The sequence below is a fragment of the Calidris pugnax genome, unplaced genomic scaffold, assembly GCF_001431845.1.
Source record: "Calidris pugnax isolate Ruff unplaced genomic scaffold, ASM143184v1 scaffold25, whole genome shotgun sequence".
Lineage (NCBI taxonomy): Eukaryota > Metazoa > Chordata > Aves > Charadriiformes > Scolopacidae > Calidris > Calidris pugnax.
In genome coordinates, this window is record NW_015090805.1 from 8,302,961 (window position 1) to 8,328,605 (window position 25,645).

At 35.8% G+C, this 25,645-nt stretch overlaps 1 protein-coding gene across 14 annotated transcripts in view; it reads left to right on the forward strand.

Moving 5' to 3' along the window:
- SYNJ1 (synaptojanin 1) overlaps positions 1 to 25,645 on the forward strand; it is a 67,294-nt gene that overhangs the window by 30,708 nt on the left and 10,941 nt on the right. For 5 of the 14 annotated variants that reach the window (XM_014938138.1, XM_014938139.1, XM_014938131.1 and 2 more), the window contains exons 12-28: positions 697 to 720; positions 4,947 to 5,138; positions 5,279 to 5,363; positions 6,563 to 6,703; positions 7,072 to 7,264; positions 8,589 to 8,747; positions 11,029 to 11,185; positions 11,534 to 11,651; positions 11,770 to 11,985; positions 12,830 to 12,908; positions 13,907 to 14,069; positions 14,476 to 14,682; positions 15,980 to 16,108; positions 16,727 to 16,765; positions 21,828 to 21,875; positions 23,575 to 23,613; positions 23,708 to 23,778. In XM_014938138.1, coding sequence (XP_014793624.1) covers positions 697 to 720; positions 4,947 to 5,138; positions 5,279 to 5,363; positions 6,563 to 6,703; positions 7,072 to 7,264; positions 8,589 to 8,747; positions 11,029 to 11,185; positions 11,534 to 11,651; positions 11,770 to 11,985; positions 12,830 to 12,908; positions 13,907 to 14,069; positions 14,476 to 14,682; positions 15,980 to 16,108; positions 16,727 to 16,765; positions 21,828 to 21,875; positions 23,575 to 23,613; positions 23,708 to 23,778 — 2,060 coding nt within the window. The remainder of the gene's footprint in view (positions 1 to 696; positions 721 to 4,946; positions 5,139 to 5,278; positions 5,364 to 6,562; positions 6,704 to 7,071; positions 7,265 to 8,588; positions 8,748 to 11,028; positions 11,186 to 11,533; positions 11,652 to 11,769; positions 11,986 to 12,829; positions 12,909 to 13,906; positions 14,070 to 14,475; positions 14,683 to 15,979; positions 16,109 to 16,726; positions 16,766 to 21,827; positions 21,876 to 23,574; positions 23,614 to 23,707; positions 23,779 to 25,645) is intronic. The other 9 variants (XM_014938140.1, XM_014938137.1, XM_014938144.1 and 6 more) reach the window with 7 other exon arrangements.

A 25,645-nucleotide genomic window follows, 5' to 3' on the forward strand; every position in this document is an offset into this window, starting at 1 on the left:
TCTCCTGCGATATAAAAAATAGAGCTAATTCTTGGGCAAAGAAGCAACTTAAATTTGAGTCGTCTTTCCAAGACACCAGGCACAAATGCCCTAAGTGGGGGTTTATTGCCATTTTTAGGGATTAATAACATTCTTACCTTTTCTGCTCCCCCCGGACACTTCTCAACCTAGAATGAGAAAAACGTGTCAAAGCTTCAGTGCAATATTTCCTGTGTGGAACCTGAAAGACTGTTTTCCTCTCATTTCTTTACCACCAGTTTTTGTGTTATTGTAAATTTTCCCATATCTGAAACCTGCTAAATCAGCCTCACCTCAAAAAAAGTTGGAAATTGTTTTTGTTTCTTCTCAATTTCTCGGTGAACGCAAGCTGTCCTTTCAACATTTGCAGCTCCTGTCAGCTGAGAATTATTAATCCCTCTTCACTGAACATGATGTCTTTGCACTGTCTGCTAGGTGGTGAATTAACTGGAGAGATACTTCGTCATATGTAAATCTGTTATTAATGAAGCAAGAAAAGAGAATTTGTTAATATTGTTGTGGAACTTTTTAGATTTTGCAGCATAAAATATGTGCTTCAACTGATGCAAATGGTTATGTGCAATAAATTGTATATTACAGCATGTTCTCTCACATATTTAAAAACCAATTACTTATTTGACTAATTTTTTTCTTGTTTCCTTCTTACTGCATCCATAGTTTCAGAGCAATCATTACAATCAGGTATAGTATAGTAAATTAAGCTGTAAATATCTGAGCAGTTATTGTTCTTCTCTGGCTTTTTTCTTGTGCCTGTTTGCATAATATTTGGTTGTGGGCTCATATTTTCCTAATAGTGTTTGGATCTGGCATTCCTGTGCCCTAAACTCTCTTAATCCAAGAAAAGCTCTTTCATAGAAGAAAAGTGAAAATGTAAGGGGTGAAAAATGTTGCAGTTGTGCTTGGGTGTGAGTTACAGAAAGAGACAACCAATTCATTGGGGTTTATTTTTGCAAATGCTTTATTTTAAACATAAATGCTTTATGTTTATTTTGTTTTGTCATTTTGTTTAGGATAAGAGGTAAAATTCTTCAGTACAATTTGTAACTTCATCTTATTTGCCATTAGAAGGCTCTACCAGCTTGTGTTCTTGCATGAGATGGAATTTTGTAATATCTCCCAGCAAAGGTTAACGTTGTACTGGAATGATCTGAAATAACACGCTGGCACTTGTGTTTTGTGCAGCAAAAGTACAGTCAAAACCACTGAGATACAGCTACCTCAGCACATGACACACAATGGAAGTATTAGAGCATCTCTTTAGGTAAAAGTCCCGGTGAAGAGAAGGCCTGAATAGGGAACTTTTATAATTAACCCCTAATCTTCTGCTTTGAGACATTGCAGTAAAATCTTGCCCAATGTCTGTGATGTTGGTGCTTAAAATACAAGAGGTTGACTTTGGAGGATTCATCAACACAGTCAACACGAAGAAGTGTTAGGTAGTAATAAGAATGTGTAGGGATGAGCCAGACAGAGGGAAACGGCATGAAAGATCTCTTCAGTTTAAGAACCTTCTGAAACCTCTTCGTTATTATCATTGTAAGTCAGCAACATAATGCCTTTGAACTTTTTATTCAAAATTTTCTGATTCTTAGTGAAAATTCTCCTTTTTGTTGTAACTTAAGCTATTCACATGAAGTTGCTCCATTTGGAGAGATGTGATAGATACATGTTCCGTATTTTTAAAGGGAGAACTGTGAGTATTTGTCAGCTGTGCAACACTGCATTATCTCCTTGTTTCCAGAAACTATTTTAGAAAATAAAATATTCCTAACGCTCCTATGTTCAAAATTTACTATGTGTTGAGAAAATTAGAAAATTTAAATGTCTGTTTCTGAGCTATTGCCTTAATAGGGTTTATTGTGCTACCTCTTGGAGGTAGGTTCTGTAAAACCAGATTTCTGGGTGAGAGGAAAAAATTAAGTTCTTAATACCTGGGAAGATGAAGGGAGAGGAGGACGAAAAGAAACAAGGAAGCTCTTAATAATTGTTCAGACAAGTCTCCCATTTTAAGAGAATACTTAAGTTGTGCACAGAATCTGTGTGCTCAGGTAGTTGCCACTAGCTCCAGGTACTGAAGATTGACAGGGGAGGATCCTTGGAAGAAGGCATTTGTTATTGGCTAGATTGTTTTTCCAATACATCTGAAGTGTTTAAAGATTTTTTTTTTTCTTCTCCCTCCCAGGAAAGCCATTTCACCTATAATCTGTATTTTTGAGTTTTAAATTTATTTTTTTCCCCTTTATGTTAATCTCAGCTTTGCTTTTGCTGTTAGTGTTTTACTGTATATACTTAACTCTTGGTGATACTTACATTATGAAATCTGGGTCACAGGTAGTATACACCTGAAATAATTGCTTCCCTGGCATTTTGTCAATGTTAAAACTTTACTGGAGTAAACAGTCTCATTGTCATTTATGGTGTTACCATCTAGACTATAATAGCCTAGATTATAACTCATGAAGAATCATGTGTCAACTATTTTTTAACTTCCTGATGTAACATTTCACTGTGGGTTTCATCTGGATAAAAATTGCATATTTTGAAACATATCTATAGTGATTTGGATGTTGTAGAAAAATAGTTCAATCAAGTTCAGTTGCAGCGAATATCCCACCCAGAATTCTAAATTAATACTCTCTTTGTAGGAGTGATTTCCAAATGTCTGCCTGCCTAGTACGAACAGCAGTTACAGTATTTTTGCTGCAAAATAACAGAAAATATAATTGATTGGATTTTTAACATTGCAGTGTGAGACACAATTTTGTTGAAAAGATAAATATATTGAAATGTGTAGGAAAATAATGTATGTGGGAGCCTCAGGAGCTCTGAAAAACAATTGGCTCAGTATTCTGGGAAAGAGGTGACAATTCCTTTTTTTTTTTAATTTATTTAATCTAGAAAAAGAGTCATTCTGCAATTTAAAAAGCTTGCTAGTTTACAGGTATGGATTTCATGTTTGTAATAAGCATGTTGTCAGTTCGCTTCTATAGTTGGATTCTATCCTGGTAAGATTTTTCACATTTGGGGTTTGTGACAGTGTCAGGAGTTAAATAGGCAATAATTCAGTTTTGAAACTTTTCTTAAAAGCTACTTGGTATTTGGAGTAACTATTTAAAATTAAGCTGAAAACTGCTAAATTTGTGAAAGAAAAAGAAGGAACTGGAGAGAATGAAAGTCCAAACTCTGCTTTTAAACTTGCTCAGTGTACCACAAAGGCTGATCTGTGCAGATCTTCAAAGCTGTCTGTGATTCTGTTTTGGGTTCCTCAGGTTCAGCTAATCCTTTGGATGATTTGGTTACTTGTATGTATTGTGGCTACAGCATTTCATGGACTGGTTTCTCTTCAGTGGTCAGGTGCTTGGGTAACTTCTGTCCTTGGCCCTTGGAGGCTTTTCTGGCATTTGGTGGGCTTCTTGACTGTTACCTAGTGTGTAGATACATTCAGAAGTAGACTCAGTATTTGGCTCTCACCTGAAGGTGTAAAGTGTTCTGTAGGCTCCTTGCTGTTTTCTTGACCTCATTTACCTGGATTATGATATGGAAACCATGATCTACTTGTTAGTACCCCATGGAGACACCAGTCAGTTCATTGTCTTTTATATGTGATTAGCCCATATATAGATATTTGACTTGTTCTGCAGTCAAAGAGTTCACAAACAGCAAATACAATACACTGTTTTCTCCTGTTGTTTCCAGTTTTTTTCAAAGCCATAAGGGATAAAGAATCCCTGTTTTTTTGTTTTAATTAGGTAGCCAAGATTCTGTAGCGAATTTAAAGGTGGTAAACTTAAAAAGAATAATTAAAAAGATGACAGCAGCTCACTAATCATCCTATTTGGGGGATTTGAATGAAAATATTGTGCCCAGTAGCTGATCATTTTGCAAGACAGCACACAATGAAGGAAAGAATATCTAATACTGTTTATATGATTCTCACAGAGCCATAACCATGAGAGTATTCAAAATAGGTACATTAATATCGCTTAGGTAAAGTACAATGCAAACAATACTGTTTACACCTGATGCAATTTTCATTTCACTGACATTCAAGAAAAAAAGGAGTGTAATTTAAAAAAAATATCAGATCTGTTTGTTTACATTAAGAAATATATATGTATGAGTATATTATGCAGCTGATTTATGAAGGGACTTTAAAATCTCTGTAACTCTGGTGTCTGACCATTGAATAATCTTTTTTTGTTTGTCTCACAATGCCCTTTACAGATGGGTCATTACTCTCCCATCTGGCAGATAGAAACAAGATACAGAGAAAGGCTGGTGTGACAAAGAAATGAGTTTAATTGTTTTGAATCTTAGCCTACTTTCCTCACTAAAGCAGAATTTTAGGAATTCAACTGACCTAAAATTAATCCAGATTTGTGCCTTACACAGACATACTCTTAATATGATAAAATAATGGACCTTACCTATTTTAGTAAATGTAGTGTATCAGTCATTTTTACATTTCTAGAAATTATCATATCTGTAACTTGTTTTTGTAATGGAGATTAAATTTCATAAATCTAAACTGTGAAAACGAGGATCTCTGTGTTGGCATGTATGAAGTATTATGGTTTCCATAGAGAGTCACAGACAGGGTGACAGAATGACAGATATTTATAAAACAGAGAAATTATGTTTCTTTTATATATTATTTATTTATATATATATTACTTTGAACAAGCTACAGCTGTCTTTCATTCAGTTGGTATCCTACCCAGACAATAATATGTCTGCAAATGTACTTTCCCTTGTGAAAAGCTGCATTCATCTTGCTTTCACAGTTTAACTTTCTATATGTCTGTGCATGGATTTGTTGCCATTATTTTAAGGGAAAGATCTCATTGCCAAGTTTTCTGAAGAAACATTCTATATAAAAAATAATGTCTTTTCAAATGTTTTTGCAGCATCTGTAAAAGTGCTGAAGAGTATGTGTGAAAACTTTTATAAGTATGCAAAGCCGAAAAAAATTAGAGTCTGCGTTGGGACGTGGAACGTCAACGGAGGGAAGCAGTTTCGCAGTATTGCCTTTAGAAATCAGACCCTCACTGACTGGCTTCTAGATGCACCAAAGTTAGCTGGTATTCATGAATTCCAAGGTAGGATTTGCATTCTGTCATATTTTTTTTTTCTTGAAAACTCTGATTTTCATAATTAGATCATAAACATTAAAATAGATATATGAGGTCTTGGTTCTTAATTATGAATGACAAATAGCTTTTTTAATATTTAAATGCAGATCGCAAAAACAAGCCTGTAGACATATTTGCCATTGGATTTGAAGAAATGGTGGAGTTAAATGCAGGAAACATTGTGAATGCCAGGTAGGTAATACAACCTATACAGTAGTAGTTTAGTTGATAATCACATTTTTTGAGTAAAATGATACTTAAATTTTTTTCTCCTGTTTTGTTATGGTTGGGATTAGTCTGGGTTAATTTTTGACTGTATTCCAGTTCTCTTTGCCAGTTTCTGTGCCAGGATTGCAGACTTAACTCAGCTTTCCTCAGCAAAGCTGTGATCACTTAGATCATGTATAATGTAATCTCAAAGATCCAAACAGTCAGTACTTGGCCATATTTTGGATTGCACCTTCCACAGCCCCTCAACTTTTTCCTTCATTTAACACTTTGAAGGAATTTACCTCCAACAGTCATAGTGTCCTGCAATCTCTGTCTTCCTACTGCTGTGAAGAGAGAGTCCTGTGAAATTCTTCCAAAAGCATGTGTTGTTGGTATGCCTTTGTGTGTTGCATCAGATTTTGACCTGTATAAAGCAAGGCTTCCTTCTATACTGTCAGTTTTAGCCATCATTCCATGTATTACATGAATATATTATCATGGAGTTCAGGTTATGAAAATATATTTTTAGCAGTGGTGGGTGATACCAGTGATGAAATCTTTGTGTTGTCCTAGGATTATATTTGCTTTGTCCATTGTTTTGTCTCCCTGTTTTGCACATTTTCTGCTGGTTTTGCCCAGGCTTTTGTTTTGAGGACAAAGTGGCAGTTTGTCATCTCCTAATTTCACGCTATGTGTAGTTAATGCTGTTTCCAGGTCTGATATTTTTCATTTCTATCCAATACTACCTCTGAAACCTGTAGTCCTTTAGGTCTCCAAGGAGGTTTGTTCCAGATTTAAGACCACAGAGATCTGTTGTGCTGTGATATTGACTGAGATCTAGGGCTAGAAAGTAACTCCTTAGAAAAATTCTTAGGTTTTCCTCCTCTAGTCTAGCTCAGAAATACAGGAAAAATAGCCCTGGGTCCTAACGCTGTCTGTGGTGTTGAGAAAAGTGAGGCAGCATTTTATGAGACTGGATTTGTAATGATAATGTCATGATAGTCCATAGCCTGTGTCTCTGCTAGGAGGTGTTTGAGTACCATTCACGATGTGGCTTTGGCTTACTACCCCAAGGTTTAATTAAGGTTATTGTACGAAATTTATTCAAGTAGGTCAACAGTTTAGATACCCGCTTCATTTGACTTATTTTAAAACTGGCATTTTTTTAATCTCGCTACTAGCACAACCAATCAGAAGCTCTGGGCTGCTGAACTGCAGAAGACTATATCAAGAGATTACAAGTACGTGCTGCTGGCTTCTGAGCAGTTGGTGGGCGTCTGCCTTTTTGTGTTCATCAGGCCCCAGCATGCTCCTTTTATCAGGTCAGTGAACACACAGCTGTGCCCAAGTTGGGTCACCTTTGGTTTGCTTTGTATCACAGGCTAACAGGCAAGTGTGCTAGGAAGCATATGGAGCTCTAAAAGAGCAGTTCCGTATTCGGGGGAACTGGTTGCTTGAATAGTTTTATCTTAGGTTTTAAATGCCAGGAAAGCTTGAAAGGCCAAAGTGTTATATTGTTACCTGCTCAATAGCTGTTGGCATATTTTTAAAATAGCCCCGTGGCCTTACTGCTGAAAGAACAATGTGCAAATGTTCTCTTACCAACCTAACGTCATACTCAGACATAGTTAAAGCTGTTAACTTCTGTGCCATTGTATTTGAAGTTCTAATAGTTGTTTAACTCTTTTAGGGATGTTGCTGTTGATACTGTAAAGACTGGCATGGGAGGAGCCACTGGTAATAAAGGTGCAGTAGCAATTCGGATGTTGTTCCATACATCCAGTCTTTGCTTTGTCTGCAGTCATTTTGCTGCAGGGCAATCACAAGTTAAAGAGAGAAATGAAGACTTCGTAGAAATAGCTCGCAAGCTCAGTTTTCCAATGGTAAGCAACAGTGTTCAAATTCCATAATGAATGAGAAGTTAAGCCCTTTGAGCTCCAGCAGTGTCATCCAAAAGCTCTATTTATTTTTCTTCCCCTCCTCAGATTCCTATGGAAATGAAATTTCCTTGGGTTAGAGGTCTTGGAGAGAATTAAGTTCCCACAACTTTTTTTAAAATAGATGACTGCACATAGAATAGACCTTTCTAGTGCAATGACTGGATATGATCTAGTGCAATGGGTAGAGATGGTGAAATATGAATTCACTTGCATTAGGTATCAAGGATTTAGCATATGAAAGAGACCTTACAGATTCCTGACATGCAATAGGACTTTTGTAGGCACCAGAGTTAATAAATTATGAGAAAAAAATCCATGGGAAACAGCACTATTTTCAGTACACAAGAATGATTTTTACTAGTTCATTTTAACCTCTTGTTTAGTCTTTTTTGTCAAGTTGGATTGTAAAGTTCAGTACCATATTCTCAGAAAGGATTATCGAACACCAAGTAAATACTTGATAGTTTTATCAGTGCAACAAAATGCTTCTTTGAGACTTAAGTGTCTTAAATTTTGTAGTCAAACTGTCATTTGTTAGTTTCTATGGCACTGTGCAAGCGTCTGACATCTTATTTTACAGGGCGTTTTAGTTTCTAAATTTGTCCCCACAGTCATGTTTCAGTTTTTCTTGAAAGTACTGTATTCTTATGGTTCCCAGAAACAGTTTCCTAAATGTTGCTGTTTTGATCTTCCAGTGTATCTGCTTTGATTACTTAAGGGCAATGGAAAAATCAAAACAAAGATGAAAGTATAAGTTCCCACCTACAGCCCTAGGCTTTGCTTAAACTAACAGAGCCCTTCTGTTTCTCACTAGCCATGAAAATTCTATGTAACTGAAAAGTCTTCAATTAAATCTAAATAATAAAGCCCTCAATTTGCACTTTGTGCCACAACATTCCAGGGTAGTGTTCTGTTCTTCTTTGTAAGCTCTTTGTGACACAGGTAGCAGTTATCATCTTAGAGCAGATTTCTAAAACAGGAGTAGAAAGATGAAGAATTTCAGAATTCAATTCTGATGATTCATGTTTCTTTTGAAATGCAAACTACATAAGAAGTGTTACTTCTTTCATATTCTATATGTGTGAATACCATGCAGTTGGCTATGTTGTTCTAACCATCTGAACACTAAATACTAACACATACTTCAGTTGTTGTCATTATCTAGAAATTATGCATATTTTACAGTTAAAAACTGAACTTCTGCACCTACAAGTAGTACATTTTTCACTTGGTTGGTTTAACTTCATTGCATGCTTCTGTTTTACAGGGAAGGATGCTCTTTTCCCATGACTATATCTTTTGGTGTGGTGACTTTAATTATCGCATAGATATTCCAAATGAGGAGGTTAAGGACCTAATACGACAACAGAACTGGGATGCCCTTATAGCAGGAGACCAGCTTATCAATCAGAAAAATTCTGGACAGGTATCTAAAAATGTTATCACACTTAAGAATACTTTATTTTTTGTTTTGTCTTTAGCAATTTTCTGTGGTGCTTCTGTAAATCTATATCCTCAGCATGTTTTACTTATCACTTTTGTCCATGTAGAGATATGGAAGGTTGGGACATAGCAACATTTAGTGATTTATTCAAATACCTGACCTGAAGAGACAGTGATACAAATACAGTGACTAGCAGTAGGAGTGAGGTTTGTTTGGAGTTTATTCACAGAATAGTGTTGGAGATTACTAATTATAATATTTTCTTTTTATCAGGTGCAATTATTTAAAAATATTTATAGACGTTATTTTGATAATGTTACTGTGTACTTTAAATTGCTGCAGTAATAGTAAATAGTAATAATGCTGTTACTGTCAGTTTGTTGGAAAAAGGAATAGTCCAAATGGTAGCCTTTTTACTTAAACAGAAAAAGAGCATGGAATAACAAAGTCTGAAGAAAGTTTCAGATTTTAGATTTTTAGAGTTTCTTGGGAAGTAGCACGTAGCAATTAAAGGAATATTTGTAATAAATCAAATTTTGTGTGAAAACATGTATTCTTTCTTTCCAGCTTTATGTGAGAATGCCGTAAATGGTAAAATGAGAGACAACACTCTGGTTTTAGTTTTGTCTGCTTGCCAGTACAGCAATGCTTTTTTCTGAATTAGAGTACTCTTCCATTTGTGGAACAGGAAGAAAAACACTTAATAATTTTATATATATTTTTTTTTAGCCCAATTCATAGAAAAAAATAGATGTATGTTCAAATAGGCAGACAGCAGGGTTGTCTCTTAATATGACCAAAACAAGAGAGGTGTAGAGGTCTTGGGGACACTTAACAGCAGTAATAAAGCTGGAAACTACCAGAATATGAAAAAGACTCAAAATAGTTTCCTGACTGTGGAGAAGAAGGGATAATATTGCACTGTCAGGGTAATATTCCAGTATTTGGAAGCAGCTGGCTGGGCAGTAGGGGTTATCAGCTGGCTAGCCGAGGGTAGTTCCACCGTTGTTGCATGTGACTGTTAACAGGTGTATCTGCTGTTCAAGAAAGGCATTTACTTAGCAAGTTTCCTTGTAAAAGTAGGTTAAGAAATAATTATCGAAGGCAAAGAAATTGTCTCAGAAGTTGCGAATCTTCTGACATTCTGACATTGACCTTCTGACATTGATTTTTAAATTACCTGGATTCTGCTGTTCAAGAAAGGCATTTACTTAGCAAGTTTCCTTGTAAAAGTAGGTTAAGAAATAATTATCGAAGGCAAAGAAATTGTCTCAGAAGTTGCGAATCTTCTGACATTCTGACATTGACCTTCTGACATTGATTTTTACTTTTATCTTTTTTCAGTTTATATTTCCAACAAGAAAAGCAGGCTAACCTGTCATTTGATGCAGACTTGACTATAAGATCTAAGTTAGATTTATATTTTACAGATGTCTGATGTGAAGTAAGACTGCCCATACCAGATTAAACTCAAGACTGGAGCTGGTTAGCTAAACAGTTTTAGCTTTTGTCTAGTTTAAACCCTTAAGGAGTGAGCAAATCTCCTGGCCTATTAAGGTCTTGTGTCAACTGGCTGTATCTGTTTATGTTGCAAAGTACCCAATGGATTTTTGATTCCTTTCAATCGACTTTGTATCTCTAAATACCATAAGTACTCTTGGCAGATAATTTCACATAATATCTCTTCTTATTCTGTTTTCCTACTTGCTTGATAAGAAACAGTGATATTATATCTCTAATCTTTCAGTTCATATTGATTCTTTTTTTTTCTTTTATCTTTTTTTCCTTAACTCTTATTTATTGGTGGGGCATCTTGTGTCAGTATGGGGGAATACTTTGCATTTTCAGATAGGTACATAAAATATAAACTTTATTTCCCAACTTTTGCTGACACATGAGCAACTAACCAGCTAATTAAAGTGCTGTGGACACCATCTGTGTTCTGGATGACCTCAAGTTCTGAATGACATTGGAGGAATAGTAGGTTGCTCATGAGCCTGGGTCTAAAGATATACAAGTTGACATACATCTGTTTAATGATGATCTGTCTGGGTCAGTACTTAGTCTTAGGGGCAAAGGCAGAATGTTTTCAGCAGATAAAATTTGGAGAAGGATTCATATTATCACATGACTTTTTTTTATTTCTTTTTTGAGATGTGTATGCAGGTTTTCACTGTTAGAAAAGAGAATTCTGATTAGTTTCAAGCTGTTTCCCATCTGTTCTGTCTTCTGGCATGACACATAACTGCTTTGTTTCTTACAGATTTTTAGGGGATTTTTGGAAGGGAAAATAAATTTTGCTCCTACATACAAATATGATCTGTTTTCTGATGACTATGACACCAGTGAAAAGTGTCGCACGCCGGCATGGACAGATCGTGTTCTTTGGAGAAGAAGGAAATGGCCTTTTGACCGATCAGGTTTGAGCGCTTCCTTAAATTGTTTAAAATATTACTTTAGCTGGCCTATAGAATCCATTTAGTGACATTCACAGTGCCAGTGATTCTGAGCTTCTGTCCTTGACTTTCTGTGAGACAGAAAGCTTATAATAGCATCTGCAATAAATACAGTGATGCTGAATGGAAGGATCAAGAATCAGATACCAATTACTGATATTTCAATAGTTTAAAAGGAACTTCTGTTTTTTTTCTTTACAACACTGGGTTTCGGTTTACTTTTTCTCTTTATACATATAGCTTGTTTTTTAAAGCATGTTCTTGCAATCACTGTGGTTTTTCCCCTTTTCTTTTCCTTAATATTGAATGTAGCTGAAGACCTGGATCTTCTGAACGCAAGTTTTCACGATGACAGCAATGTCTCTTATACGTGGAATCCTGGTACCTTGTTGCACTATGGAAGAGCTGAGCTGAAAACATCTGATCATAGGTTTCAATTTTATTTTATACATTACTTCCTAATCATGGAAGATTAAATATTCATGTTTATATATTTTGTGGCTCAGATATTCTGCTTACATATTTTTCTCATGTATTTTTTTTCCAAGGCCTGTGGTTGCATTGATTGACATTGACATATTCGAAATCGAAGCAGAAGAGAGGCAAAAGGTTTATAAGGAGGTGATCGCAATGCAAGGACCACCTGATGGTACTGTAATGGTCTCCATCAGAAGTTCTTCAGCGGAAGAAAACTATTTTGATGATAACTTGATTGATGATCTTCTTCAAAAATTTGCAAGCTATGGAGAAGTTATACTTATAAGGTTATAAAGACTTTTTATTTTTAATTTCTATTCCTCTTCATTGTTCCCCCCTATTTCCCAGATAAAGTTACTTTCTTAGCAGGCATTTCAGTTATGATCTGCTTAATTTTAAAAATTTAGATTTCAGCTTTAATATCTTTACAGTTGAAAATTACCTTTGCGTGCCTGTATGTGTCTCAGTTTTCAGACTTAATTTTTCAAGATACTCTTTGTTTTTGAGATAGAGTATCATACTGACTTTGTCAGAAGTCAGATTTAAAATTTGTTAATTATGTAATTTGTAATTTCATACAAATTTTATATTCTAAAATTAGGTTAGTAGTTTTAAATGAACTGAAGCTGAGAGGATCCCTGTGAATGTTGCATTTTCACTAAGCTGTTAATTGAACTATAAGTGTTGTGGTATTTTGTTTGGTTTTTTTGGGGGGGTGTTTTGTTTTGGATCTTTGTTTGGGAATTTTGGTTGTTTTTTTTTTTTTTTTTTTTTTTTTAGAAGTTTAGGAGCATAGTTCCAAGCCCATAGTGTGATGTAATCTGGAACACATAATACAAATATATAACCTGTAGCCACACAAGTACTATTGAATGTGTGTAACTGTGGTCACATAATTTTTTAAAGGACAGTGCTTTTGCTGTGTGATATTTAGCTAGTTCTCTTTTACTTTATTTATTTTTTTTAGTTGCAAGGATACATTCGGTTAAAACTTATTAGCCAATTATATATATTTTAATGAACTTAAAATTATTCTTATACATCAAGTGAAACACTGAAAAGCCTTTAAGATAACAGGCTTCAAAAGTTGGTAGGATAAAGTATTTTAATTGTTTCCAATGGACGTTGCAGGTTTGTGGAAGACAAGATGTGGGTAACGTTTTTGGAAGGAAGCTCGGCTTTGAATGTTATGAACTTGAATGGTACTGAGGTAATGTAAAAATTACTGAATTTTTGTATAGCAAAAGAAAATCCCACTTTTTAAAGAATACTTGGGTGGGTTGGGTTTTTTGTTTGTTTCTTTGTTTTTAATTCTTAAAGGTTTTTCATGTTGCGTACTAGACTGTTGCATCTTTTTTTTCTTTTTGATTTTGATAGCCACATAGCATTATGTTGAGTTTCAAAAACCAGCTGAGAGAAGTACTAAACAATTCATTTTTATGAGGAGGACCGTTAGAGACATGAAGATCCCATATTGAGGGGCATCTCCATGAAATCAGGGATTTTTAATTTTTTTTAACGGTTTTAAAAGCAGAGCTTTTACCTTGAGTTTGTAGTATGAACCAGTTTGTCATACTTATAGCCTGCAATTAGTTAAAATTCAGCACTACTGCAATCACAAAAAATATGTCAAAAAATCACCTCTCTTTGACTTCTGTAGGGCCAGTATTTAGTCTTTGTAAAAATTTTAATTTTCATGTTCAAATTTTGACTGATCTATGTTCCTGTTAAGACTTAGATTCTGTGATGTGGTGTTTGCAGATGGATCCTTGCATCTGCTGAGAGTTTCACTGACAGTCCATGCAGGCCGTCAGGCCTGCTGTTTTATCAGTCTCTAAAGAATTACTTTAGTAATTTATTAAGTTTGCTTTTCTTTACAAAGAGCAGTGTTTCTGTTGTAATGGAGAAATCAGAAGAGTTTTTATTAACTGAAAAGGAAAAGCTTGAGACAAGTAATTAGTTTTTCTTTGGAAAAATATTAAATAGTTGCAATGAACAGTTTAAACTGCATAAATGTACTTAATTACCAAAATGAAGTGAAGACCATAATTATTTTCATGACGTGTCACTGTCATTGCTTAGTCCCAGAAATTCTGATAACGTCATTTGTGATTTATTGTTTTTTTTCTTTTTAAATCTGGAATGCTGAATTTTAATGTTCCTGCTCTTAACAATTTCTGTTTTGTGCATACCTTTTTGGCAATTCAGCTACTAGGAAGGATTATAAACATAAGCTTGAAAAATCCAGATTGGATCAGAAGTTTGGAAGATGAAATGAATCTAGAGAAGATTAATATTGGCCTGCCTTCATCGACAAGCTCCACTTTGCTTTGTGAAGATGCTGAGGTTACTGCAGACTATGACATGGAAGGTTTGTTGAAATAAAGTATTCCTCATTTTGAAATGCTTAGAGTCGTAAATCACATGGCTAATTTAATGCACATACCAATACTTTAACTTAACAAGTTTATGACCATCTGAAATAGAGAAATTAGAAATCCTTTTATTTCCAACAGTATCTTGATAACTTGTTGGGTAGTGTCAGTTTGTACTGTATCTCTAGGTTTTACTATTTTGCTGACATTCCTTTTATTCTTCTCACTTTATCCTGTGATGTACCCTATTAGGATCATAATTCCTTGGAACTTGAGGGCTTTTTGCAGACAATCCCATGCCCAGAATCAGTTTATAATTTCCCCACTTTTTAAAATAAGCATCTATTGTTCCCTTTAATTTACATGTTTTTTTTTTTTATTGGGGTGGGGTTTGTTATATAGGAGACATTGATGACTATAGTGCTGAAGTAGAAGAAATCCTTCCTCAGCATCTACAGCCAACTTCAAGCTCTGGTCTTGGAACCTCCCCAAGCTCTTCACCACGTTCCAGTCCCTGTCAATCCCCAACGTTGTCAGATGGACCTGCAATCCCAGTGAGACCAAGCCGAGCACCTACAAAAACTCCTGGACCACCTGTTTCCACACACAGTGTGTATTACTTTGTTCAACTCCCTCTATTACTACTGTACAATTTGGCAGCTGTATGGCCCAGTGGTAGAATACCACTTTATTTTTAATAGAGCTTTTAGATTAATATTAAAGGCTATTCTTGTGATTATTTAGCACTTTACGCATAAGTGGCCTTGGGCAAATCACCTCATTCTTTGTTTCTTGGTTTTCCTAACAGGCAGTGGAAGTGCCTTGTTTCCTGTGTCTTATTTAGTACACCGTCCACTGATGTATGCTGCTCCAAACTACTTAACTTGCTCTAGTTCTTTATAATTTCTTAATGAAAGAGGCAGCTCAAAAAGTTATGTGATTAATAAGCTAAGCTGATTAGTTTGAAACCTTTCTTCAAGAATGCCTATAAATACTTCAAGGGTGGGTGTCAAAAGGATGGGGCCAGTCTTTTTTCACTGGTGCCCAGTGACAGTACAAGAGGAGATGGGCACAAACTTGAACATAAGAAGTTCCATCTAAACATGAGGAGGAACTTCCTTACTTTGAGGGTTGCAGAGCACTGGAACAGGCTGCCCAGAGAGGTGGTGGAGTCTCCTTCTCTGGAGACATTCAAAACCCACCTGGACATGTTCCTGTGCAACCTGCTCTAGGTGGACCTGCTTTGGCAGGGGGGTTGGACTAGATGATCTCCAGAGGTCCCTTCCAACCCCATATCATGTGATTCTGTTGCAGTGTCTCAGTATAATCCTAGTTTGCTTTAGTCATAGTCTTCAAATGCAGCCCATTTCAATTAATGTTCCTATCGGCTGTAACATGTAAATTTAATCAGCAGATTTATAAATTGCGTGCATAATATGAAAGCTTCTGTTTAAACACAACTTTGTTTTAGTGACAAAGTGGACATCTAGAATTACAGGGTTTGTAATAGCTTCCAGAACAGTTTATTCCAATGTAATTCAGAGTAATTTTACAAAGTCTGCTAAAACGCATCTGGTATTCCCCTTGCAGCATTTTTTTCTAGAGCACTCAGTGCATCAAAATCAACATTTGGAACTCTGCAATTTTTAAGAACGTTTAGGATTCCATGAAAAGCATATACTGATTATAGCACACAAGACAAAAATCTTGGTTTAGAAAATCTGCTTGTTTTCACCATTGGTTTATTCCTCTTGTTTTCCCTCTCTCAAAACCTTTTGTATCATTATTTCCAGGGCTGGGGACTGACTGTCCTCTCTGTGAGAATAACTTGCTATTAGAAAAGCTCTACTGTGATTAGAATGTACAAGTGACTGATTTTTGTATTGTTTTGTGTCCTGTTCTCCAGCTGAAGCTCAGCTTGGTACCCAGCAGAAAGAGTCTTCTCAGAGCTTGGAGCCTAAGCGTCCTCCGCCACCTCGTCCCGTGGCTCCTCCTGCACGCCCTGCTCCACCACAGAGGCCACCTCCACCATCAGGTAATGCGGTGATGTATATCAGGAGGTCAGGAATATTTTGTTTCAAGTCTGTGAGATGAGCTTTGAAGTTCCATGCCCAAGCTACATATAATATTGTTGGTTTGGGGCTCAATGGAACATAGTAGTTTTTCACTAAAATGTTTAGTTGATACATTTAATAGCAGTACCAGCATGGGAAATAACAGCATTTTTCAGTACCATTTAAATATTATTGTCTTGCTTAGTGAATAAGTTTTAAAATTTTTATAAACTTATTTTCACAGTTTAAAAATGTGGGGTTCCTACAGCACTGTTTACTCCACATTTTCATTTTTATAGCATCTTCATTTTTTAAATAAAAGATAAATGACCTTGTACATTCATTGATTTATATTCCTTTAATTTTGACATCAGTATGTATGCATTTTATCATGGCTGAGTTTTTAATGTAGAGTTCATCTGGATCATCTGAAAATGTAAACAATTGAGCACTAAGAAACTGGATGTTCAGAAGCATATGGGCAACATAGTTACTAACAAACTGACCCTTGTCATTTTTAACTTTCTCATTCTTTTTCTTCCCTCTTACTGTACTGATATTTTTCATTATTGCTGCATTCATTTCTTAAATACTGTAAGGCGGTAGGAGTCCTGCACCTGCTAGAAAAGAAATTGGAGGTAATGATTTTAATTGTTTTCAATATGACTACGTAGCAAAACTACTATGGTGGTCTGTTGTGACAGTACTTAATATGATGATGTCCAAAGGTATAAAAATCTGTAATTCTTAAAGATCAATGTAGTTCCTTTCTCAGGGCTTGTATGCTCTTCTGAATTATGTTTGCCTTTTTAGTGAAAAAATATGTCTCCAGAAGTTGGTACATTATAGTCAGAGTAAAATTGTTCCAGGTTTTTATTACTTTGTCCCAGTCAAAATATACCCAGCTAATTTTTCTGTGAAAGCATAAACTTGTCTTTAGTTGTGAAAAAGCTGGCTTTTTTTCCTCACAGTCCATGACAAAGAGCATTGTAAAGTGGATTGTGATCATAGCTACTTGCAGCGATTATCCATTAATTTAATGCTCAAGTTGAAACTACGGCTGGTCTGGCCCAGTTTCCCCCAGATGATCACCAGTTAATAGAGAGCTCAAAATCACTAAGCTATATTTGTCTCTAAGCTGAACACTAACATACAGGTAGTTTATTTTCTGTTTCCAAGTCTGAAACGTGCTCTTAAGTCCTTCCTAGAGAGACAAAAGATCCTCCGTAGTTCTTGGAACCAGCACATAACTCAGAAACACAAACTTAGCAAAAAAATTTATTCAGTTACTTTGAAGGCACCGGAGAGCTACAGGTCTTTATAAAATAACAGAATCCTGAAAGTATTCCCCCCAATTCCTTCCCTTTTGATAATGCTGATGGCCTTATCAAGCCTTCAGGCTAGTTTTGTTTTTTTCCAGCTTGCTCTGCTTTTGCATATAATAACGACTCATGTGTTCTCAAAAGTGCTTCCTCTTGAAACTAATCTTTGTCCTTCTTTGTCGCACGCTTCATAGATGAGCTGTCCTGCTTGGACTTAAATCAGCTCATTAATATGTGGGATAGTGTGAGGGTAGTTAGTCCCTGTGAAATATTTTCTTAATGGCTTTCCAGATGCTGCCACTCAGTTGGTAGTGTTTTTTAAGAAACTAATTCAAAAGTTTTGAACAATCTTAGAAAATAAGTAGACTATTTTACACAGTACATAAATATCAGCTAACTTATTCTGATGTTGGGCAGAGACGTGCATGGCTCTTAGATACTGTTAAGGGGAAGAGGTTATACCAAAGGCACAATATTTCGAATTAGTTAAAATGCAAAAGTTTTAGAAAATAGCCAGTTTATACATAACACACAAAATATGAGATTTAATTCATTGTACTGCTTCAGCCCTATATAGTTTTATATATGTACTGAGACAATCCTGTTTGCCTAGTTTGTCTCAATTGTGCAAAGACCAGCTTTCTTCTTTTACCCTCTTTCCCACCATGTCTTTCCATAAAGAATTGTAGCTTGCATAAAAAGCAAGTTTTATGCAATCTTTCAAAAGAGATTGTAGTATATTTTTTTCATATATTATTCTGACCTAGAGCTCATCCCACTTTTTCTCTCCTCTTTATTTTCCTCTCATGGCATACATTTATAAGGCATAGTGCTTTGCTTTTCAGCCGTACCTGAGCTCAGCTCTGAGCAAGCTAGCACAGGACTGGAAGCAGTATGTATGTCACAGTGTGTTACTATGCCTGGGGAAATGGCATCTGCTTCTCTTATCCAGAACGAAGGCTCCTAAAGCACTGTGAAAATATCTCTGTGTACTGTAAAAGTGTATTAAACTTTGGTTTTAGACTTCTGTAGCACATGCAAAGTGACATTTGATCATATCTTTAAAATGTTGTACATTTTAAATGTTACTTTCTTCCTTTCCCCCCGTGTGTTTTAACCTTTTTTTCTGGGTGCTTCACTCCTTCAGTGCCCATAACATTTCTTCTAATGGCTCAGGATGCTTCGAAGATGGAAGCAGGATCTGGGTGTTTGGTTTAGAGTTTGGTCATAATTTACCTCAGAAGTAACTCAGAATTCAAGGAAACAGGAGGTTGCAAAGTTTTCCTTGTTTTCGCTTGCTAATGCAAAAAGATTTCTACAGAGGATTTTATAAGCTCTCAATTTTTTATAGTGAAAAATTAAAATATTGCACTTTGTTTACCAAAGATTTTTTTAAATACATTATAGAGTAAATTCTTACACAACATTCAAAATTATAAAGGCTGCTAATTGTCAAATACTTGAAGTTAAAAAATAATGTTTGTTTTGGGGTTTTTTCCCCTTTAATAATATTAGTCAGGCTTTTCTTGATTGATGCAGCAAAGGCTTATACTTTTCTTTTATCATTGTTTTAAACTGTAAAAATGGCGTTAAGATTGAGAGAATGCACAATATTTTCAGTATATGCAATAATTTGGGCAAAATGCATTACACTTTCACTGTGATTATCCTCCAAATAAATATAATAAACCTAGAAAATATAGTAATAAAGTTGACATTAAAAGAAATGCAAGTATGTTAAGCTATGAAAAAAGCTTAAATACATGCACCCGAGCAGCAAGTACTTACTAGTGTATGCTGGTATTTATTGTCACACATTAAACTGAGCCTTGCAAGAGCCATTCAACATCTTTGTAGCTTTTGCAGGGCAGAGTTCAGGTTGTTTGGGTGCATTAGGATATGGCAGTAGTTTTGAAAAAGCTTTTTGTTGTTGGTTGGTTTGGGTTTTGTGGATTTTTGTTTTTTTAATGTGAGGAAGAGCACCTTTCTTCTTTTCTTGCTGAAGAAGGAATGTTCAGTAATGGAGGAAACAAGAAGCCTTAATGCTGAAACAGTAAATATGTTCAAAAAAAAGTATATTCAAATAGCTAAATGGCCTAGATTTCATATATATGTATATATACACACACAGAGAGACACACACATGTGCACATATATGCACATTTTACGTTATGAGAAATTGGTTGCTTTATTTGCCATTAAGCTAATGTGTAAATGTAATCTTTGCAAAACATACACTTCTGTCTAAAAGACGTCAGGGCACAAGTTACAGGTTGTTTATGTATAAATCCAACTCCTTCCCTTAAAATACTGTTTAAAGCAAGTATGTGATATCTTTACTTGCAAAATACTCTTTCAAACTGAAACAGAGATTTCAAGCTATATACAGACTACAGTAACAATTTAAAATGATACCTAAAAATGTTTCAGGTTCATATGTACATTTTTCACTGTCCTTACAACTAAAAACTTCCTATAATGCCAATTGTGATAGCATTATCACAGCACTGCAATTTTGCTTTATCGCTGTTGAAAAGTATTGCTAGTAAGTGAACTTTAAGGGATTTGACCTTTATGCCCTTTCCCATATAATGAAATTTTTTTAATTTGCAAAACCGTTTTAAATGCTGTACAGGATTCCTCTGTGTGATGCACCAGCGTAGGAACATGTCTACGTGCAGTGGTCAAAGAGGTTCTCTGCCTTCCTTCTGAAAGGAGTTGACTTTATTAATCATCTTGCATAAAACAAGATTTGCTTAACGAGCATTCTGAAAATACCTATTCAAAGCACAGGCTGAGTTGAGCTTTAGGAGGGGAAAGTGCAGAACACCTGTGAAATGCACAGGCTAGCTCCCTGCTCTTAGAGAGGTTTTGTTGTGTCTATTTCCATTAATACTCTGAGATGAACAGTTAGCTTTATGTCGCTGTAACCGCAGAGGCTTCAGAGGAGTGTCCTGTGCTCTGCTGGGCTGCTCTCCACCTCCCTTTATTTTCCCCCACTTAGCAGGTAGGCTTCTCATAGCCTATGGGTTACCACTTTCTTTTCTCCCCCAGGGTTGCTCTAGGTTGCATGGGAGAGGGGCAGAGCTAGTACCTGAAAGCCTGTTCTCAGGCAGTGCTTTCCTCCTGTGCCCCTTCCTTACAAACATTCTGTTCATCCCTCCTCAGTGCTGCTTCTCTTACAGAGAAGTTCACTGTCAGAAACTTTGACAATGGAAATCTAAGGTTAATTGGCAGAGTCTGGAACTCACCCAGAATACGTAACATATGCCAGTATTTAACATCTTTGAACCAGATGTTCAGCAAAACCAGAGATGTGACATCTCTGGCTATATTCACATACCAGCCTCATCTGCAACCTTCACTCTTCCTACTCTGAGTGACACCTCCACCCATATCTGACAAAATTCACAGCACTCTTTCCAGATCATAGAGAGCTCCTGAGCAGATACCACACATTGGCACATGATGAGAAAGCATGAGGCTGTGTCATCGCTAAGGCAAAAGTTGCTTTTAAGGTAGGCTTCTTGAACACTGGCTCCCTTTCCTTCCTCTATACTTGAGCCACTCCAGAGTTGCCAGATATTGCTGTTACTTACTCCTATGCGCATGCCTTCAGGATTTCTCCTTGCATACCGTCTCTAGTGTTATCTATGTCCTGCCATGTTTTTACCATACAATTTTATGGAGCCAGTATATGCTTGATCATCTTACAGAAATAAAATAATTCAGCATGGTTATGCATGATTGAAAATCTTCTTTCTCTCAATCTGAACTGTAACATTTACTGCGCACCAGCTGGTACAGCTTTCCCAAGTACAGAGTGCTGCTTGGAGATAACTTAATGATATGATTCTGTAGGATACAATATATCAGAAAATAAATGGGAAACTTAATTATTTCATAAACATGCTTAGTCACACGTAGTCTTGGCAGAAACCTACTACATAGTATTCTCCTGAATTACAGGAAGCAGACTTAATGTTGTAGGGTATAACTGATGTACATTTTCAAGTGTTTGAGTTTAGATATGTGCTCTGCTTTAGGAGAATTTCAAGACTGACTTTTAATATCATTCTGAATTTTAAAAAGTTTGTGGAGAGTGAATACTGAAGAAATTAAATTCTCTTCCAAATGTAACGTAAAATTGAAATAATCGCATGTTTCTAAACATGATCATACTTATTCATCTCTAACTCCTATCAGTCTGATTTCCCTGCGCTGCTACAAACAGTTATCTCCTACAAGTAACTAAAGTCTAGCTAGACCATTTTTAAATTATGTAAAGCTGTCTTCTGGCAGTGTTCTTTCTGGTTTTACTTTCTCAATCTACTGCTTTTCTTATGCAATGTACAGCTTCTCTTCTTTCTCTGAAAAGGTCTTGGAGCTCCTCCCAGTCCTGGGGTAGCTAGGAGAGAAGTAGAAGGTAACATAACAATTTTTGTATTCTAGAAATGGATTTCTAATTTAATACCTGAGTAATATTATTGCCCTTGTGATACTAAAGGTGTTTTCATGAAGGTATTTATTGTGTAGGATCTTTTTTCTTTTATTTAATGTAGTTTTCAGACAGGCAAGTTGCTCACTGCTTTACCTTGATGGTGTAAATTGTTATAGAAGGCAGTCTTAATTTATGAAAAACAAAGTGAAAACTTAGACTGCACTAATCAAGAATACTTTGAAGACTGACTCTCAGATGAAGCTGTAACTGACGGATTGCTAGAGTAAATACTCCTCCTGTAACCAAATTGGGAATCCAGAAAGCCTAGTTTTTCCATATAGAACTATGTCTGTTCATATATTTTGGGGAGAGAAATTTTAATTTAAGTAATTTAGCCTGTAGTTTAATATTTTTTATCACTTCCTAAAGAGCTGTATGTACAAAATACAGTGTATGTAGTTTCATTTTGGTGCCTAAATGCCTGTGACACATATTTATGAGAAGCATATCTCTTGCATTATTCTAGTTGTAGTGTGTGTGTATAGCACTGAATGGGTCCTGTTTTAGCCATGCTAGTGGAGTCATGGTTTGGGGTTTCTTCTTATTCCCTCAGGAATGTGACCCTTTGTAGCAAATGTAGGTATCGCAGTGAAAGTCCTAATATAGTCACAGTCAAGATGCCCTCCTGTATACTACAATTAATTTTGGCTATTCTGCTGGTTCATTTTTCTAAATTGGCAAAATCACTATATGCATAGAATAGTTCAGGTTGGAAGGGACCTCTGGTGGTTATCTAGTCCAACCCTCTGCTCTAAGTAGGGTAAACTGGTGCCAGCTTGTTTAGGCTACGAGTTGCATTACTGAGAGCTGTACTCAAAAACCCACTCTAACCGGTTCTAAGCAAGCAGGGTTGTCTGACAACTGGAAGTCAACTTGATAAACTAAGTGTCTTATGTACCACAGAGTATTCCTTCCAGTTACTGTAACTGACATGGTGATTTTACCTTCCTGGGAAATAGGCAACAGAAACACAAGCCAGAATCGTAAACTTCTTTGCCTGTTAGAAATTGTGCACTTTTCTGAGGTAAAGGTAATTTTTTCATATCTTGCACTTCACAACTTGAATGTTGCATACAAGGTTGTCATTAGCATCAGCATGTAAATGTTGAGGTTGGTGCTGTAATATATTTATCCCACAAACAAAGAGAGTAGGTTCAGGAACTTCGGTGTAGACTCTGTAGGTTGCTGAACCATGTGTAATTACAGATGTACTCTTCTGATCGCATGATTTTTTGAATCAGCATGTTACATAAGTTCTCTTTGTTTTAAAGACTGCTGTTAGAATATCTGCAGAATATGCTACAAAAGAAAACAACAACTTCTAGCACAATTGAGAACACAGGGTACCTGTACAAGTGGGCGTCTTTAGCTTGTAACAAATAGGAGGTCATTTAACTTAATTTGTAATTGGAAAGGTCAAATTACTTCATGTGTGCCGTGGGATAAGAGTGTAGTAGAGTAACAGCTTAGTTGATGGATAGACTTTAATACGTAACAACTTTAAAAGAAATCACTAATGTCTTTTTGCTCCCATTTCCATTAGTGATAATGTACCATTACTGTATAATACCCATTTGTAGCTTATCTAACAAAGATAATCTAATTTTTTTTTCATGCTTCAAAGCACAAAAAAGCCCTGGAACACAAAGAAAAGATAACTTAGGTAATACAGATACATGCTTTGTACTAATTATAATACAGAAATAAATTGATTTTGAAATATGTTCTAAGTCATCTATCTCTAATATCTGTTCCAGTTCGTAATCAGCCTCCACCTTCAACTGGAATTTCAAGCACAGGAACTGCTGGATACGGTACAACCAGACCGGTAGGTGTTCTGTTTTAAAATAATTTTCCTCCTAAGTTTCTACAGTTTATTATACTGGCAATGGGTTTCTGTAAGTTGTAACAGCTGTAAGAAAACTGCAAAATTTACTAATCATTTTACAGCTTATATGAGTTAATTCCCATAGCAATTCTTGTCAACTAAAAATATTTCAGAATATATATACTGGGCATGACTTTATTAATAGTTTTGCACTCTATGCAGTCACTTTACAGGCTCCCAAATAATACCACATTTTACATCCACTTTCAAATAACTGCAATGTTATTCTTTGTATTATATGTTCCTGTTGACTACACTGGTGATTTGGTATGATAAGATGTGGTATCTTCTGTGCTGAAATCTATGTCCTGATGGCAGTGAATTGCTTGTAGGCAGTTAATGTATTATATTGCTGATATATAGGCAGATGATGTATTATATTGCTGATTACTTGGTGTGTAATGGGATTTTGTACCCTGTTTTAAAAAACAATTTTGATAAGGTCTTCATGTAAAAGCGAAACATTCAACTATTTCAATGAAACTTCCAACAAACCTTAGTTCTGCATTTTGTTCTTTATTTGTGGAACTGAGCTGAAGGAACAGAATGAAGGATTTATGGGCACTTGAATGCTTCACCACAAGCAAGAAATCAAGGGATGAGAGACATCTGCCTTATTTCTCTTAATAGCAGCAAATAGCCTTGCATTAGGGAAGGAGAAAGTGTTTTAACAGCTATATGTATTCTTAAAGAATTACTAAGAAATGGTATTGTTTGTTAATTGATAATTCTTTAGACTGTGCAGCATATTTCTGAGAGAATATTTGCAGCGGCATGAAGGACTCGTCTTTCTATATCTATATCAGCCACAGTATTTGTGCTTACTTTGTTCCCTCTGTTGTGGCATTTCCAGGCTCTGTAACTTAGATCACACCTCTTTGATCCTGGACATCTCATAGACTAAAAGTAGCAAAAGTTGTCTCTTTCTTACCAGTTTATTGTTCTTGAGGGAACTTTGTTTTCCTTGGCTAAGGCATTTCACTCTTCTCATTGGGATAATGTTCACAATGTCACTGACAGGATGGAGAACACAGATACGAGTCTTGAGTAAGGCTAAAAAGCATTCTGCTTGCATCAGTGTCAGTGGGATAGATACTGATGAGGTGTCTGAAATACATACAAATGTGGCATCTCTTCTTTAATGATGTATCATTCTTTCAGGTGAAGCAATAAACCAGTTGTTGCAAATGACAAGAGAGAGTGTGTGTGACGAAACCATTAAAATAAAGATACAGTTAACCACAAGAGTTTAAGTTAAATCCAAAGAAATTTGTTCTGTAAAAGGCTGTAGGGTCCTTTTCCACCTTTGAAATGAGCAAGAAAAAAAGAAGAGCACTGCCAGCTGTGCAGAGATATCAGAGTTCTCATAGAGTTTAAAGGATTGTACCTTACTGCTATTGCTATTTTTTTTGTACTCTTCTACAATATTGAAACTACTGAAAATTACTGTTGAAAACCAACACTGAAATAACTTTTTGCTGATCCCTTTTTCTCAAAGAGATTGATTCTCACGGTGAACAGTCTTGATCTTTGCACTTTTTTGTTATTTTACCAGAAATGTAAAATGCCTTTTTCTACAATTTGGGTAAAGAAAACCCGGTAAACACAGGAAAGAATGTATTCATTTATCACCATGTGCCTCACCTTTTCTTTTTACCTTTTTTCTTTTTTTTTTTTTTTTTTTTTTTTTAAATTAAACCTTGGACAGGTTTTTTTTTTTTTGCCAGAAAAATAAAGAGAGTGAGTGTGCAAAGGAGAAGGAACGTTATTCTGAGCTGAAAATTTGAATTCCAGATGCATTTCTGAT